The sequence below is a fragment of the Mytilus edulis genome, chromosome 7 (assembly GCF_963676685.1).
Source record: "Mytilus edulis chromosome 7, xbMytEdul2.2, whole genome shotgun sequence".
Taxonomy (NCBI): Eukaryota; Metazoa; Mollusca; class Bivalvia; order Mytilida; family Mytilidae; genus Mytilus; species Mytilus edulis.
In genome coordinates, this window is record NC_092350.1 from 68259228 (window position 1) to 68277487 (window position 18260).

Below are 18260 nucleotides of genomic sequence, written 5' to 3' on the forward strand. Positions count from 1 at the left end.
TCTGTCCTTAAATAATAAGAAGTACACTTATGTCAATTGAAAATTACTATTATAAATTAGGCTAAATATGGTTTATAAGTCGCATAAAAAAACATAGTTCTAGGGATTCTAACATCTGTTTTTTTGTTAACTGTCTATCATTACTTTAAAAAAAAACGACGTGCGTTTGTTTTATTTCACTCTGAAATTCGTAATCTAAGTGTTTGCTCCACTTCTGAGTTTATGCTACTAATTTAAGGCAAGTGGTTTATTTATTTGTTGGTTTGTCTCTGTATCTACGAATCAAAGATGTTATGCATCATGCATTCTCTACGGATCACCTTAGCTGCATTATTCACTGCAAGGGTTTTTGTATCTGAAAATGAAAAATTAAGCTATTTAGAAAAAAATACTACCACAAGCGTCTGATTACTAAGACGATGCCTTCTTATCTTCTTCTTATTCATCTTATATTTATAGAGTGGTACAAACTTCTTCAAATACAGTGAAACCTGTTTAAACAGATCCTTGACTAGAGTAAAGATTTTGTTCGGTTTTAACAGAGGTTCGGTTTAATCAGATTTACAAGCATTAGGTTTGATATGCGTGGACTGAAGAATATGTAAAAGAACGAGGCGGAAGATATCAAATAGACATTTTTAAACTCGTTGATCGATGAAAGGCTGGTACATACATTGCAATTAAAGAAAGACCACTTTTATACTGTCATCACAAACACTACAAACATATTTTGAGGATCTCTTGCGATCCGGAAAGGTTTCAAGATTGAGCTCAGCTAGTTAGACTTATTATGTTGGTCAAAATAAATACAAACTCGGTTAACATAACGTCCATTTTCAAACCTTTTATGAAAGATTGCCATTATTCTATTATAAACAGATATTGTTTATGTAATTCTTTGAATGCAATTATGGGAGTGCAGTAGCCTGTAAATGTTCGAATTATAACAATAATTATTCAAATATGCCGTACCACGTGATCTCAAACTTACACAAAGTGCAACAGAAGAATACGTTAAATGGACTACATTTTCGGTCCAGATGCTCATTTCGACCTTACATGTTACTATGGTGATATTATAGCTTATTAAATTGTAAAGTCAAATACATCGAATACCAATAAATAATTAAAAGTAAAATGTTGTCGATCAAATATTAAACGAAATAACTTTATGTTGAAAATTTAAACTACGATATCATTGTAAATGTCAATAAGAGCATCATTTTTTTATGAAATGACGAAATGCATTAAATTCTAATTTTGAATACTTAAACATAACATTAACAAACATAATATTAACATTAGTTTTTAAAGACAGTCTAACCCTTCCGGAGCACCTGAGATCACCCCTAGTTTTTGGTGGGGTTCGTGTTGTTTATTCTTTAGTTTTCTATGTTGTGTCATGTGTACTCTTGTTTTTCTGTTTGTCTTTTTCATTTTTAGCCATGGCTTTGTCAGTTTGTTTTAGATTTATGAGTTTGACTGTCCCTTTGGTATCTTTCGTCCCTCTTTTTTTAATCTCATCAAGTCTTTGATAACGCCCTATAACAACACAAAAGCACAGACCAAATAAAGTTATCGTTAACTAAAAGAATTGATACGTACTTGACCTAGTTATACTGAACCTGCCAACTGACAAAACCATGTCACAAGCTGTCAATCAGAGTATATATTATAACTACCAATGGCTTTTGTGATATGTTCACAGCTGTAGTGTATTTTATTGAAATATACAAAAAGGACATATTGTTATTGGTTACTGTAAATTGGGCGATGGCTTATCTTGATCGAATACGAAACGATTGAATATATTATTATCTTTATAAATATCACGAACAGTATGTGAGTATGTTATATTGTTGATTATTACATATTTTTTTAAGGGAAGCGCATTTGAATTTCATTGTACCTATTCCGGATCACTCGAATTTCATTGTAACTATTCCGGATGACTCGAATTTTATGGAAATTATTCCGGATGACTCGCATTTCATTGTAACTCTTCCGGGTTACTGGAATTCAATCGCGATGATTACGTGATGGCTTTTATTGAGCCTTGTTTGTTCGAATATTCATAGTTGAACCTCGTTGTGCCAAACTCGGATGTGTCGAAAACTCGAATAACTGCAACTAAATTATCGGCTCCTGAAAAATTCTACTATGATAGACATGGTAAATGCATCTATTTGTTCATGTCTCTTCATTAAATCTTGTAATTATTTTCCGTTGTTTCAAGTTTCACATGCGCAATTTCAATATTCCATATATAAATTATTTATGCGTCATTTCATTTGTCATATCGAAAGATATATCTTTTGAGACTAATTCATTCTATACGCTATATGAAAACATCAATGTATCAATTAAATCATCATATAAATAATGAAGTAGTGTTTTCTAACGTAGATTGGATGCTGTTAACATCGAATATAACATCACATTCTTGTTCGTATCAGAGGTCGCAATTTGCTCATTTTCAGTTTTCATCTTCCTACCAATCCTATGCATTTTGGTTATGAGTCTTTAGTGTATTAACGTCTATCCATAAATACATTGGTGATATATATTGAAATAAGATATATGATTGTATTATTTACGTACTTATGTTAATTGAATTTTTATTTGTTTCAGGCAGCGCTACATGTATCTTTTCCTTGAATTTTTGACAGAAAATACATCAAAAACAACAATATATAAAATATGTTAAGCAGATGTAAAGCAAAATAAACATATTTTACTAACTGAAATTTGATTTTACAACAGAATTAATATTTTAGTCATAAAAAGTGATAGTTAAGATTACTTATATAAAGAGAAATATAAAAATACTTACCGAATGTAGAAGTAAACACTTATGTAGTTGACTTTCATTGAGACCACCTGTAATTTAACTTACTCTACTGTTTTAATGATGCCTGATCGTTATCAAAAAGGTGGTGCCTTATATCAAAACACGACCACAATACTGTTGTATTTGTTTCGAATTAATATTAAATTTATCTAATATAAGGAAGTCAAACTGTGAAAAAATATATTAACATAAAGTTACCTCAGGAATTTGATGTACAGTAGTTGTCGTCTGTTTATGTAGTTCATACGTATTTTTCGTTTCTCCGTTTTAAATAAATAAGACCGTTGGGTTTTCCGTTTGAATGGTTTAACTTTTATAAATTGTTACTAGAATGGAGAGTTGTCTCATTGGCACTCATACCACATCTTCCTATATCTATTAAAAGATATTAGGTAAGTGCTTTGATACGAATACATAATTTCAATGGTGTAAGATGTTGCAAAATATGAAATCGTCATCATTCCAATAGCTAAGGAAGGTAAAGTAAAATACAAAATCCCATACTGTAAAAATAATTAAAAGCTTGTGAACATATGGAGTATAATAACAAAGCAGCAAGCAATCCTCAAGTTAAACATTAATATAGGAAAGATAAAGCTATTAGTACAACGCACATTAAATCTTAATCAAAACACATACATAAGTTTGATAATTGTGTATCATCCTATATTAACTAATTTATACACTGATAAATAAAAACAAAATTGCGATTGGTGCAATTGTTTAAATTTCTTTGTTTTTTTTGTGGCTGCTATTGCCATTTATCCAAAATATTACACTTTCCGGAACTGAAATATTAGAATGTTTTACTACAGACTTCAACACTGTAGTTCTATGTTTATACACATGCACCTAATTTTGTAAGACTGTTATTTGAACATTTATCTTTTTTTTCTTTTCTTTTTGTTAATTTTTAGTTTTGCATGTCTATCTTGGACTACAAGTTTTTGTTTGCATTGTCATTTATTGTTCTCGTTGATATGGTTGTTTTATTTTACAAATGTGACACAATCAATTAGTGTTGATTAAAAAGGCATGCATTTTTCAACTTCTGATATTGATTACAATTGTAAGTCGTATTGTGTGGTCATTAAATACCTGGTGATTCAAACACATATATACTATCAATCCTATGGTCTGCCGTAAATAGAACAGTCGGTGTGGATCCTTGAGATTTATTCATCATAATTAACTGCTTGTTATTATCAGCATAGTAAATGTAATCACCCGATACACCTATAGCACGGTAGTCATAAGAAGGAAAATTTGTTGAAACGATTGTTTTAATATCAGAACCATCCACATTAACTGATTTTAAATCACCATAGTAATTCATCCAATACACTCTTTGTTCAGTCACGTCTAAAAATATTTAAATAGTTGATAAACATGTTACATGTGTAAAAACATGTAAAAATATAATGTATTCATAAATTAACAATATTTATGGTCCGCTAAAGTCAAAATAACAACTAACACATATTATGATGATGCAGGCCATAGATGTGACAGTTTATGTTTCAAAATCAATCATATCAAAACATACATGTATAAAATTTGCATACACTACAATTATAAGTACAAATTATGAATTTAAATATACAATACCATCATTACAGTCATGACAGTCTGAACCAATGAGCATATTATGTAATAAATGAAAAGACAAATGTCATCAATTATTGAAATTGAATTTTTTGAAAAGTCAATCAATTTAGAGTTATCTCCCCTTGACTATAAATTTGTTAATAATAGTGTAACATTTCAACTTTTGGGAGCAGATACCGCCATGACGTATGAAGCTCTTATGGAGCTGAACACGCTGCCCTAAAGTAAACCTGCATCATCTATCATCCTACTTATGCAAATGATAAAACGTACGATCTATATACAGACATTGAGTCCCTCGAAAGTCCTATCCTAAAAAATATACTTGATACAAATCAAAAATACTAAAAAGGAACAATTTACAGACATTGTGTCCTATCGATCTACTTTATGTAAACTAAATATACTAAAAAGACACAATTTACAAACACTGTGTCCTATCGATGTATCTACTCAATACGAATCAAAATATACTAAAAAGAAACAATTTACAGACACTGTGTCCTATCAACGTATACTAAAAAGACACAATTTACAGACACTGTCCTATCAACGTATACTAAAAAGACACAATTTATAGCCACTGTGTTCAATCAATTTTTCTACTTGATACGACTAAATATACTAAAAAGACACAATTTACAGACACTGTGTCCTAACAACGTATACTAAAAAGACACAATTTACAGACACTGTGTCCTATCAAAGTATACTAAAAAGACACAATTTACAGACACTGTGTCCTATCAACATATCTACTCGATACAAACTAAATTATCCTTAAAAGACACAATTTACAGACACTGTGTCCTATCAACGCATACTAAAAAGACACAATTTACAGACACTGTGTCCTATCAACGTATACTAAAAAGACACAATTTACAGAAACTGTGTCCTATTAACATATCTACTTGATACAAACGAAATTATCCTAAAAAGACACCATTTACAGACATTGTGTCCTATCAATGTATCTACTTGATACAAACTAAATTATCCTATAAAGACACCATTTACAGACATTGTGTCCTATCAATGTATATACTTGATAGAAACTAAATTATCCTAAAAAGACACAATTTACAGACACTGTGTCCTATCAATGTATCTACTCGATACAAACTTAATATCCTAAAAAGACACAATTTACAGACATTGTGTCCTCTCAACGTATCTACACGATACAAAACAAAAATATACCAAAAATACACGATTAACAGACACTGTGTCCTATCAATGCATCTTCTTGACACATGTCAAAAATTGATAAAAAGACACAATTTACAGACAGATACAGCATGAACAGTGTATCTCCTTAATGCAAACCAACATATGATAAAAAAAAACCAATTTACATTAATTGCTTCACAAATAACTGTATTTCCTAATATATTTTTGTGATTATACTGTCTCATATAACTAAATGCAAATTGGAAGTTTTAAGATAACGGTCCTCGCAAGCTGGCTTCTCTCATTGTATTATCAATGTATCTACTTGATACAAACTAAATTATCCTAAAAAGACACCATTTACAGACATTGTGTCTTATCAATGTATCACTTGATACAAACTAAATTATCCTAAAAAGACACAATTTACAGACACTCTGTTCAATCAATGTATCACTTGATACAAACTAAATTATCCTAAAAAGACACAATTTACAGACACTCTGTCCTATCAATGTATCTACTTGATACAAACTAAATTATCCTAAAAAGACACCATTTACAGATATTGTGTCCTATCAACGTATCTACTCGATACAAAACAAAATATACTAAAAAAGCACAATTTATAGACACTGTGTCCTATCAACGTGTACTAAAAAGACACAATTTTCAGACATTGTGTCCTATCAACTTATACTAAACAGACAATATTTACAGACACTGTGTCCTATCAACGTGTACTGAAAAGACACAATTTACAGACATTGTGTCCTATCAACTTACACTAAAAAGACACAATTTACAGACACTGTGTTCTATCAACGTATACTAAAAAGACACAACTTACAGACACTGTGTCCTAACAACGTATACTTAAAAAGACACAATTTACAGACACTGTGTCCTAACAACATATCTACGTGATATAAACTTAATTATCCTAGAAAGACACAATTTACAGACACTGTGTCCTATCAATGTATCTACTCGATACAAACTAAATATCCTAAAAAGACACAATTTACAGACATTGTGTCCTCTCAACGTATCTACTCGATACAAAACAAAAATATACCAAAAATACACGATTAACAGACACTGTGTCCTATCAATGCATCTTCTTGACACATGTCAACAATTGATAAAAAGACACAATTTACAGACAGATACAGCATGAACAGTGTATCTCCTTAATGCAAACCAACATATGATAAAAAAAAAAAAACAATTTACATAAATTGTATTTCCTAATATATTTTTGTGATTTTACTGTCTCATATAACTAAATGCAAATTGGAAATTTTAAGATAACGGTCCTGGCAAGCTGGCTTCTATCAACTTCTGAGTAATATTAAAAATTAAAATATTTTATAAAAATTGAATCACCAAATTTCTGTGTGTTCTTCCTTTGGCAGCTATTTGGAAAAGAGTATGGATAATGAAACATGTGCTTGAAGTAGCGCCCCCTTATCAATTGCAAAATTCCATGAATTTCAAGTTAGATAATCACATATGTACCAACCGTAACTATTTTCTACATATTTCTAAAATTTACAAAACATGATAACGCAAGACTGAATACAATTTAGATTTAGTCTTTCATTGTACCATAAAGTCACCTATGCTGCACATAAGTGTATATATATAGGTATATAGTCTTCAATTCAATAATCTACTATTAGATTCACTATAGTTACATTTTGCAAAAATTCGGAATAATAAATTGATTATTAGATGTATTTTTATTGTGAATGAAGCTTAATTGTACATAGCGAGAAAAGTTGAACATCTTTCAAGAAATCAACTTAACAAACGAAAATTTATGAAGAAAGCAGCTAGTATAAACATACATATCATTTTTTAAATTCGACGACAATTTAAAAACCTTCCATATTTGGATTCTTAAAAACTGTAAAGAAAGGTTTCATCAGTCTGACTTTTATACTTATACCTCTGATTTGACGTTAAGTTCGAAAATATGAACAAACAGGATTGTCTTTTTTTAATGTATAATCATGACAACCGTTGATGTTTCATTCGATATATGTAATAACTGAAATGGCTAGCTCCAACATTTGTCTGTTTTCAATTATATTATTTAAAAACAGGAAAAGACACGTATCGATAACATGTTTTTATTTACCATTAGAAATTAACAATGAGAATAATTTTTATTGCGATAAAAGAGATGACATAAGTTTCTTACAGCGATTTCTCTGTTTGTATGTAGAATCATTCCAGTCGCAACCGTATTTTGAGTAGATATGTATAAGTTGAATTAAATTGACAAGTTTGTAGATCCTAACATGATTTCCTATTTATTATACTTCCTGTAAGAAAGTTCTTCTATAGTAAAATTGCTCTATTTTGCATAGTTTTTAAAAGAACTATATAGCGTTAACTGCACTATGGGAAAAATATGCATTGCTTTTGTTATAGACTAATTATTTTCACGTCAATCATTGTTTGATTTGACGTGCAAAGGCGGTGCGTAAATGCTTTGACTGACAAGTGGGTTGAGCCTCATCATATATGCGCTTGAAATGATGATTTCACGAACCACTTATTAACGTCGCTTGATGACTAAACTGTAGTCTGCAAAACAGTTATATTCAGATACATAGTTAAAATCAATCATTTCGACTCAAAAACATACTATTGAATGAATTCCTTTGTTAAACCTTTCTAGTAGCCAAGAAGACAAAATCAAGTCTCTATAAGACAGCATATATACATATACAACATAAGGTCAATGTCAGAGAAATATAGCCTTTTTTATATGAGGGTGAGAAACTGGGGAAGGGCAAGGTTATACCGAGCCCCTTCCACAGTTTTTCGCCGAATACAAAAAAGTTTATATTTTTATTATATTGACCTCATATTGTTTTGATGCTGCAACTAAAAGTTAATACATAGATATAAATGTATTTATTTTGCAACTACAATGTAGTTGTGTGTTTATTTCCTAAATATTATAACATAGCTATATTTTGTATATGTCAAATTCTTCATGGAACACTTTCTCCACAAGCAGAGGTCCATTAAGGGATGAAAATAAGTTTGACATTTGTAGTACGATTAAAAAAGTTATTATTTTATTAATTTCAGTTGCAGTATAAAAACAATATTAGGTCAATATCTGTGTGTGTAAACCTTTTTTGTACTCGGCGCAAAACTGGGCTAGGGTTCGGTGGAACCTCGCTCTTCCCAATTTTCTCAGCCTTATACGAAAACGTTTATATTTTCCTGACATTGATCTAATTTTGTATATGTATATGCAGAGTAACATAAAGGGCATTTTTTACATTGAAATACACTACTGTCACTATTCAAAATAGTACACAGTCAGTATAATAATGATATAAATGTTGGGTTCTTAACATTGGCTGTGGAAAACAGTCGCCAGGGTTTGAGACAATAGTGTACTTCCCTTCGGGTCGTGCACTATTGTCTTTCATCCTGGCTACTATTTTCGCATAATCAAAGTTAAACACAACATTAATATATAAATAGAGGTTTTTACTAACAAGGAATATATTGTACCAAGTCAGGAATATGACAGCTGTTTTTCATTTGCTTGATATGATGGTGAGTTTGCCATTTGTTTAATCTTTCGGTATTCGGTATGTTTGATATTTCAATTGAAACCAAGGGTATATTATACAGTTGAAATCAATAAACAGCTAAATATAGAGGATTAAACTGATGTTAACATACATCTGATATTAAAGATTAAGGCTGTGTCTTCAAAATGATGCCAATGAAACGGCTAGCTATAACCATAACATGCCAGGAGTGTAAACAACAATACATCCATTACATATTGTTGTAGAGACTCAAATGCTTAATAAACTGACGAAACAGAAAAAAAAAGCAATAATCCTTGCAATTTTTGTTTTGAAATAAATCGATGAAAGTCAGATGCATATACCGTTTAGCTTGAATTTTGCTGAGTATCAATTTCCACACACATTTTAAGACTTATTTGATGTAAACTATCCACACTAAATTGAGCGGATCACATCTTTGTTAGAAAGCTCATAAATCAACAGCGTTCCTGTTTGAAATAACATTGTTACGATAACAGAAAAAAGACAAACAAATTATAAAAAAAAAGTATGGTAAAAAAACACATTTTTTTTTTTTTTGATTTTTTATTGACCAGGGGTTTTATTTTTTAAATATAATCAATAATGAAATAATGTTGGTTTGATGTATGAGATTAAAAAAGGTGAAAATAGTTTAAGAATGGTGTCTTCATAACACATCGCAAATTGCTTAGCTTTTTTGGATAAAACAAGCTGAGGTAACATCAACCAACAAAAAATTATTAATCATATTATATCTTACAATAATACCTACAGACATGCACTTACATTCATTGATACACTCAAGGTGTTACACAGACAGGGCAATATTTAAATAATATTGTAATTGAACACCAATTTGTATACACGACACTTATTTATGACACATACCTATATCCATACAGCTTACAAATGCTACGGCGTTAGATGTGAAGTTTACGATCATACTAATGTCAGTCAAATCGAATCTTGACTTGGATATCCCTGTATATTGGTAACCTATATACATCCATCTAAAAGATACTTGAGATCCATAAAATGGTTTACCATTGATGTGAGTGTTATAATAAAATTGAGAATGGAAATGAGGAATATGTCAAAGAGACAACAACCTGATCATAGAGCAGACGTTTGATTATATGTAGCGTAATTTGGTACTTATAGAAAAAATATACACATTCCGATATGAAAGAAAGATGAACTTGTGAATTTGCTAATTGTATTCCTCCAAATCATCTCTGCAAAGTGTGTAGTATTTAATTACTTATATATCAAAATTTCAGGAATTACTGTAATACTTATAGATAAACTAATCGAATAATTCAAATAGAGATAATTATTCCATATTGCTAAAACATTAGTAGGTATTCTATATGAATGTGATTCTGAATAAATAAGCATATTCACCTGCAGAAAAAGTGTATTCACAGCGCAAAACGTCGCGTGCTTTTGCGTGTTTCATTGTGATACAAAAAAATCTTTGATGTGCAATTGGTTTTAGTAAATATTTTCCATTACATACTATTCTCTCGGAATATGGAATACACAAATTACTGTCTTTTGTTTAGGTTAATATGTAGTTTAATTGACTTTTGAAAAACTGATTTTCATTTCGGCCATTGGTCCTAGTACTCAATACAACAACACATTTACCGCATCAAAAGACAGTAATTGTATAATATTCAACGTATTACAAAACAACACATCAATTCACGAATGCGTATAGTGCATAAATATCAGTTGTTCGGTCGCACGAATTGTATGTTTTTCGATATATTTTTTTTTTGTATTAGTTATATTTTTTATTACATTGACAATTGGCTTTTTATGAAACCAAAGTAGCAACGCTTATTGTTGTATGACGTCATATAAGTTGAATAACCACGTCTACTTCACATGTTAAATTATCGTTTTTTATTTCACTGGGTAATCAATGTAATTCATTGCAACCAATGTCCTAACAAATGTTCAAACAATACACTATAACGGATATATTATTTGAACATCCGAGGTATATGCAAACACAATTCGAATACATGTTCGTGTTGTATTTTATTAAACAAACACAGAACAGATTTCAGTCAGAAATCGAAAAAAATCCACAAAAAAGTTTAAAATCTATAAAATTAATTGTATCGAAAGGGTACATGTCTCCTGATATGCATGCAGTTTTCACGTAGCAAATCCAAACTCGATAAAATTTTAAGAAATGGACAAGAAATAATTGGTCAGGCGACTATTCTAATGGTTCTAGTACTTCAAGTCGAGACACATATACATGTGTGTTCTATGAACCAATTCAGGGAGTGACCATGCAACTTGTATACATACAGTGTTTATTTCGGATTATTTCCAGTGCGTTCCATTTAGTATGTAAGAGTACCTTGTTTTGTTTCCAACATACTCCTGAGTGACTCAACATCAATAAATATACGTGAAATCTATCATTTTTTGTTAGTTTTTGTTTTTGGGCAGATTACACTGTATGTTTTCAGCGGCATATAAATATCAACAAAAGCCACCCATAGTAGTGCTCTGTTTGTACTAACTTGATTAGCGAATGTTTGTTTTAATATATATCAGCTTAGCTAGAAAAACATGTTCAGAAGTAAAGAATCCATCATTTGGTGCATTCGGTGTTCGGGTTTTTTATGTTAACGAACCTATGTTTTCTTATAACAGAGTACTGTTCAAAAACTTATTTATAAACTCATTTATGTCATTACCGTGACTAAAAATCAAAAGACAAAAATCTGATAAGGCTCTACAATTTCATTTAACAAACATAAGTAAAATTAAAAACCAATTGTTCAGAGAACAATTGAAGGACTTTCCACCAAAAAAAAATGTATTTTATTACGAAAGTTGTAAAATTAAGTTTAAAATGTCATTTCAATCGTCAAATGATAGTTTATTGTACGCTGATTCCAAAATATATATGGTTTCTATTTTTATACCATATTTTTTAAATAAGGGAGATAATTTGTTACTTCCGGTTTGAAAAATTTTACTTCCGATAATATTTGATTATTTACTTGACACTGATTCCAAAAAGATCAGGTTTATATACTTTTATTTTAATAGGGTACAATAAATAGCTACTTCCGGTTTACAAAAGGTTTTTTTTCAAGGTTAAATGGTTTGATACCTTTTGGCAAAAGTATCATGGCTTTATCATGTATACATACGAGGTCAAAGCAAAGGTCAAAATCTAGAATGTCAAATTAAGCTATGACCTTGAGATCAATTTCAATGTCATGAACCAACGACCTCAAATCAAAACACCATAGGTCTTAATTATATTTTGTTAATGAGTTATATCACCAAACGCATATTTTTAAATACAAGAGGGGATAAAACTCCCTTTTTAGTTCAACGTACCCTTGCAATCAAAATGTACTTGTTACGACATGTCGCAACTTACAATATAGTAAAAATAATTTGTCGATATCTTGTAGTCTTTAGGAATAAGTGAAAATAAGCCAAATTCAAATATAAGAATATGACCTTGACCTTTGACCTTGACCTCATTTTCATTTTTTTGGACCAAGGACCTCAAATCAAAAGACCCTAGGTCTCTATCACTTATGGTTTTCCTGTTTAAAATACATTTCAAAATTTCAAATACAAAAGGGGAAATAACTCTCATATGGAGCGTTCATATTGCTTCGGTCAAAATTGGACAAATCATGCGAAGGATATAATGTGCAATTTTATAAAATAAATTTGTCGTAATTTTTTACGGTTGGGAAGAAGTAGTGGACACAAGAAAAACAGTGTTTGGGGAGATAACTCCTACAAGGAAAAGTATTCGGTTATGCGGGGTAAATTTCAAAAGCGCATAAACTGTTCGATATCATATTCCAAATATCTAAGCGACATATTAGGAAACAAATATTTATCGCCACAACAAAATTAGGTGGAAGAAAAAAAAATTGAAGGTCTTTCCACCAGTTAATATCTATTTTGATATTAAAATATAAAAAAATCAGTCTAAAATGTCAGTTCATATGGCTTTATGATGTATAGATATGAATTTAAAGTAAGGTCAAAATCTAGAACGTCAATTAACATATGACCTTGACCTCAATTTCAAGATCACAAACTGAGGATTTCAAATCAAAAGACCCTAGTCTCTAATATGTATGGATAATAAGTTATATCACTTTAAGATATGATAGGGGCTAAAACTCCCAATCACTGTTTACGCACCCTTTCAACTAAAATTATTTAGTTACCACATGTTGCAACTAACAATGTATACAAAATAATTTGTCGATATCTTATAAGGTTAATGAAAATGAGTGAAAATAAGACAAATTCAAAAATTAGAATATGACCTTGACCTTTGACCTTGACCTAATTTTCATTTTTTTGGACCAAGGACCTCATATCAAAAGATCCTAGGTCTCTATCACTTATGGTGTTCCAGTTTAAAATACATTTCAAAATTTCAAATACAAAAAGGGAAATAACTCTCATATGGAGTGTTCATATTGCTTCGGTCGAAATTGGACAAATAATGCGAAGGATATAAATTCGTCGTAATCTTTTACGGTTGCGAAGGAGTTGTGGACACAAGGAAAACAGTGTTTGGGGAGATAACTCCTACAAAGAAAAGTATTCGGTTACGCAGTGTAAATTTCAAAAGCGCATAAACTGTTCGATATCATATACCAAATATCTAAGCGACATATTGCGAAACAAATGTTTATCGTAAGAACAAAATTTGGCGGAAGAAAAAAAAATAATCAGAAGAAAAACAATAGGTCTTTCCACAGAAAAGTGGAAAGACCTAATTAATTGTTAATTACAATACATGTACATTATTCTAACATAGGATGCACTCAAATTTGAAAATACAATAATATTGTTTAAAGTATACAGATGAACTGTAGACAAAACACGGTCCTCCGTAAAAATAATTAAGAAGGTGATTGTAGATAAATAATTAACATGTTATATGAATTGTGTTGAATAACGTGATATGCAAGTTGTGGCCTTCAACATCGAAACTGTTATAATATTGATTTATGATACTTATTTTACAATTAGTGTATAGTTTTGCAAACAGATGAAACGATTAAAAGTTTCCATTACAGTATTGCATGTTTTGATTATTATTCATTAATAGGTGAGTGGTGATTTTTTCTTGTGGAATTGGTAATATGATATATATAAGCCTTAAATCGAATACGAAATACATGTTGTTTTTTATGAAAAAAAGTACTGCATACTTCTCACAGTGCAAATTTACAGTCAAATTTCGAATGATTGAAAAGTGTCAAATAAACGAAATATGTAGTTCTTATAATACAATGCATATTGATGTATCCCTATTCTATTTTTTTAGTATCTCCTTAACAAAAACCTTTCTAAAATTTCGGTAAAAAATCTGAAATCAAATCAAAGTAAATAGGTTAACACAAAGTACAATTTGCAGAGAAAGCAAAATATAATACGTTAAAAGCTACACATTAAACAAATGCAACCCAGCAATTGAACGGATTGATTTTTTTTGCGGTTAAAAAGGGAAAGCAATGTTTTCCCACTTGGTTGCATCCGTCATGTTTGCAATTCGCATTCAGTGAGCGTTGATATGATACCATCAATAACAGATATTTACAAGAGACAATGTTAAAACTATATGCATAATTGATACCTGTTTTGAACATCTAGTCGTATCGAGAAAGTATGACTTGAACTATTTAATACAACTACGTTCGTTCCGTCTAAATTGCATCTTGAAAGTGTGTCACCATTATCATGGACCCAGTAGACATGATAATTTGCGGAATCAACGGCTACACCTCCTGGAAAGGACGACGAATTCACAAAAGTTTGTAATGATATGTTCTGTGAGGGATATGTAAATCTAGAAAAGAAGATGAAATTTACTGTTATGCATTTACAATGTTGATTTTTATAGTTCAAGTGTTTAATAATATCATACCTCACGATTAAGGTCTTATCACAAATTCACGACATATAAGCCTGGTAGCTTTAATAACTATTAACCCTCTGCGAAATTTTAACTCAAACATAACCAACAGTTTTCGAGCAAAATGTATCTTAAATTGTAATGAGCCATTTTGTTTAATATTCAGCAACTTTATAATGCTCTGGCAATATGTAAATCAAATTTTAGTTGGTTTGTCTGCATTTACAATAGTGTGGTGCTCAAATTTAACACATTTTTAAATCATTGACGATAATGACTAACCGTTATTATGTTATGTTGTATTATGTAGTACTGTGATAAGCAGTTAACTGGATTGTATTATGATGTAATATTGTTCAATACTATTATTCATTCATTGTCATCTTAAAGATCATAATGTTTTTGTTATAATCATATTAATTTTTCATGTCAGAAATACTGAAATTGTCTCATTTTAGAAGAGCAAAGTGGACTTTTCTTTAGCCTTCCTTCATATTGATCGTTTGAGTTAATTTGAGCATGGTTGCTCTTTTTTATATTCAAACAGCACCCATGCGCGTCTCTTTTTTTTCTTTTAATTTTCTTTTTTGACATTTCGATAATTTAAGGCGTCATGAGAAAAATGAAATTAAAATTATTAAGTTATTGATTACTTTGTTAGGTATTCAATCATTGTACACAAGTAGACTTACCGCATAATCGTCATTGAATAATCATTTCTTGTAAAATATATGTATTTGTGTTTGTAATCGTAGTCTAAAGAATTCGCACAACATCCTGCATAATTAGCAAGTACCGAAATATTTTTTGAATCAACATCCAGTTCCATTATTAATTCTCTACTTGCAAACAGAAGTTTTCCTAGAACAGCTGAAAACAACATTTTTCAAACGATTATCCAAATTACATTGTTAATTCAAAAAACAAGATGCAGAACATGGTGGCTTGAAGTTTAACGTAATCTTCATACATGATAATGATTGATCATGGGCACAACAACATTACATGCATTATGTCAAATGATTCAATAGTATCTTCTAAAGTTATATTCAACTTTGATATCTATTTTTTGTTTGGCAAATAACATAGTATCACAGAAAAAAACGAAAGTAAAAATACGAATATTCAGAATTTGTTATTAAAATGTACAGACATGAACATTTGACGACATATAATATACAAACGCTTGACAAGTAATTGAAAATATATTCATACAATTATCTATTGATATTTGTGTACAATTTTAAACAAGATTTTCATGATTTTATACCACAGCACTACAGTTCACGGTACACCTAATGTCGTTTCATATACGAGTAGCCATAAACTAAATTGATATAAATCGAACTAACATTACATATACATATATACATATATATAAATGTTTAAGAATATTACTTAAACACGCTAATTAATACATTCAAAAGTTCTATTAGATTTTAAATATAAGTACGCAATATTTTGCTAAACAAACTAGCTTCATCAGGCGTGTGCATCCCTCAAGATGAAATCGGATGCATGAAAAAAAAATATTTTTGTAGTTTAATCTATAAACGATTTGAGATATATTTATGTAATGTTCCCAGAAGTGTCTCTCCCCCACACACGTGTCCGATTCCCGTAAACGTGTCCGTTTTTCCCAAACGCGTCTTTAAAAGTTGATATCGCCCAAACGTGTCCGATTTCATAACTCCCAAGCATATGCGATAATTATTATCCGAAACTTGTCTACTTTATAATGCTTAAAAAATTATAAACTGGTATTCAGTTTCCATGTCATAGATTTTGGATTTCGAACATTACACAAAACAAGAGAAATAACGTCACGTGGCAAACATTGCATGCATCATCATATTATTCCGATAATTTGAGAGTGGGATTAAATGTGTACATTTATAAGGAATTTACACTAATCGAAACTTATAAATATTTATTTTTTATAAATGTTTTACACTAGTCATTTGTAGCTCTTTCATTTGTCTTTATAGCTTGTTGTTCGCTGTTTGCCAAAGCTCCCTGTCGAAGACCGTAATTTACCTCTAATTGTTTACATAACACATGTCTCTAGGATGAAGATAGAGTTGTATCAAATACACTCATATCACATCTTATATTTATAACTCTTTATAGAAGTTATCAGGGCAGTCTATAAGCACATCATTGTCAGCAAACAATATCTTACTGATTTATTGTGTTGTTTTTTGTTTTTTTTTAATATACTGAAATAAAGAATTTTGCCAAAACACATTTCCTCGAAAACATTTCAAATTTAACAATGTATGCAGTTATATTCGACAGAGTCATGAGGAAAATTACACCATATCAATTGTACGCCAATCATCAGGAATGAGATGGTTGGCTAATCATGTATTTTACATAGTGATATATTTTAAAAGTCTGGGATCTTTATTCGCAACAAAAACTTTACTTTGGAAATTAATTTTACTGTATTTTTTATCTTATCTATATTCACAATTTTTTATAATAACTTACATGTGCATTCTGCAACTGTCATATGATAAAATAGGAAACAAATGCTGAACCAAACTCCAACATCCATCATTCTCTACTTTATTCAACTAGGAAAATAAGTTTCCAGTTATTCTTTCTCAAGTAGGGAAACAATTTGCGAAAAACCAGTTTTCAAATAGTCTTTATCTTATGACAATAGCAATGTTTGTAAAGGATGTATAATCAAAATAATAGAAAAAATCGTGTCTCTATAGGTCAAAGCCTAACAACAAAGAACATTAATATTAATTCTTTTCTCTGTTCTTTTTATCATGCAATGTTTAAGTTATTTATAGAAATGCAATTGAACATTAGTTATGTATGTGAACATAATCGAATTATTTGTTAAATAGAGACATATAATGTGTCCTCATTTGTTTTCAATGTTCGAATACTATTTGAAGAAATAACAATCTTCAAACCTATGTTGAATAGCTTATTAACGTAACTGTAAGATCAAATACTACGCTGACATAGATATCTTTAGACATACAATAAAACTGCAGTCTTGAAATATTTCAACAAACAATACCTCTTATCTACAAATCGTTTCACTATACAAAACGTTTGTTATCGAAAAGTTAAG

The 18260-nt window shown here is 30.2% G+C and overlaps 1 protein-coding gene across 2 annotated transcripts; it reads right to left on the reverse strand.

The window, feature by feature from the left end:
- LOC139482061 (pro-epidermal growth factor-like) lies at positions 1-17781 on the reverse strand. Of its 2 annotated transcripts, XR_011654760.1 has the most exons (6): positions 17657-17781; positions 15856-16033; positions 14885-15097; positions 10114-10235; positions 1606-4213; positions 1-355 (listed from the first exon to the last, which is right to left on the reverse strand). XR_011654760.1 is itself a non-coding variant. In XM_071265707.1 (5 exons), exons 1-5 carry the CDS (start codon positions 17724-17726, stop codon positions 3942-3944), a joined length of 855 nt encoding a protein of 284 aa, XP_071121808.1. In that variant the 5' UTR covers positions 17727-17781; the 3' UTR covers positions 386-3941. The 2 variants fall into 2 exon arrangements, 1 of the variants encoding a protein (XP_071121808.1); XM_071265707.1 differs by lacking the exon at positions 1-355 and having other exon boundaries at positions 386-4213.
- Between the last annotated feature and the right edge of the window lie 479 nt (positions 17782-18260).

Coding starts and splice junctions, on each gene's coding strand:
- LOC139482061 (XM_071265707.1), bottom strand. CDS start 17,726: ATGATGGATGTTGGAGTTTGGTTCAGCATTTGTTTCCTATTTTATCAT. Junction 15,098..15,855: donor TATTCAATGACGATTATGCG/GTAAGTCTACTT, acceptor CTTCTTTTCTAG/ATTTACATATCCCTCACAGA. Junction 10,236..14,884: donor CGACTAGATGTTCAAAACAG/GTATCAATTATG, acceptor AGTATCTTTTAG/ATGGATGTATATAGGTTACC.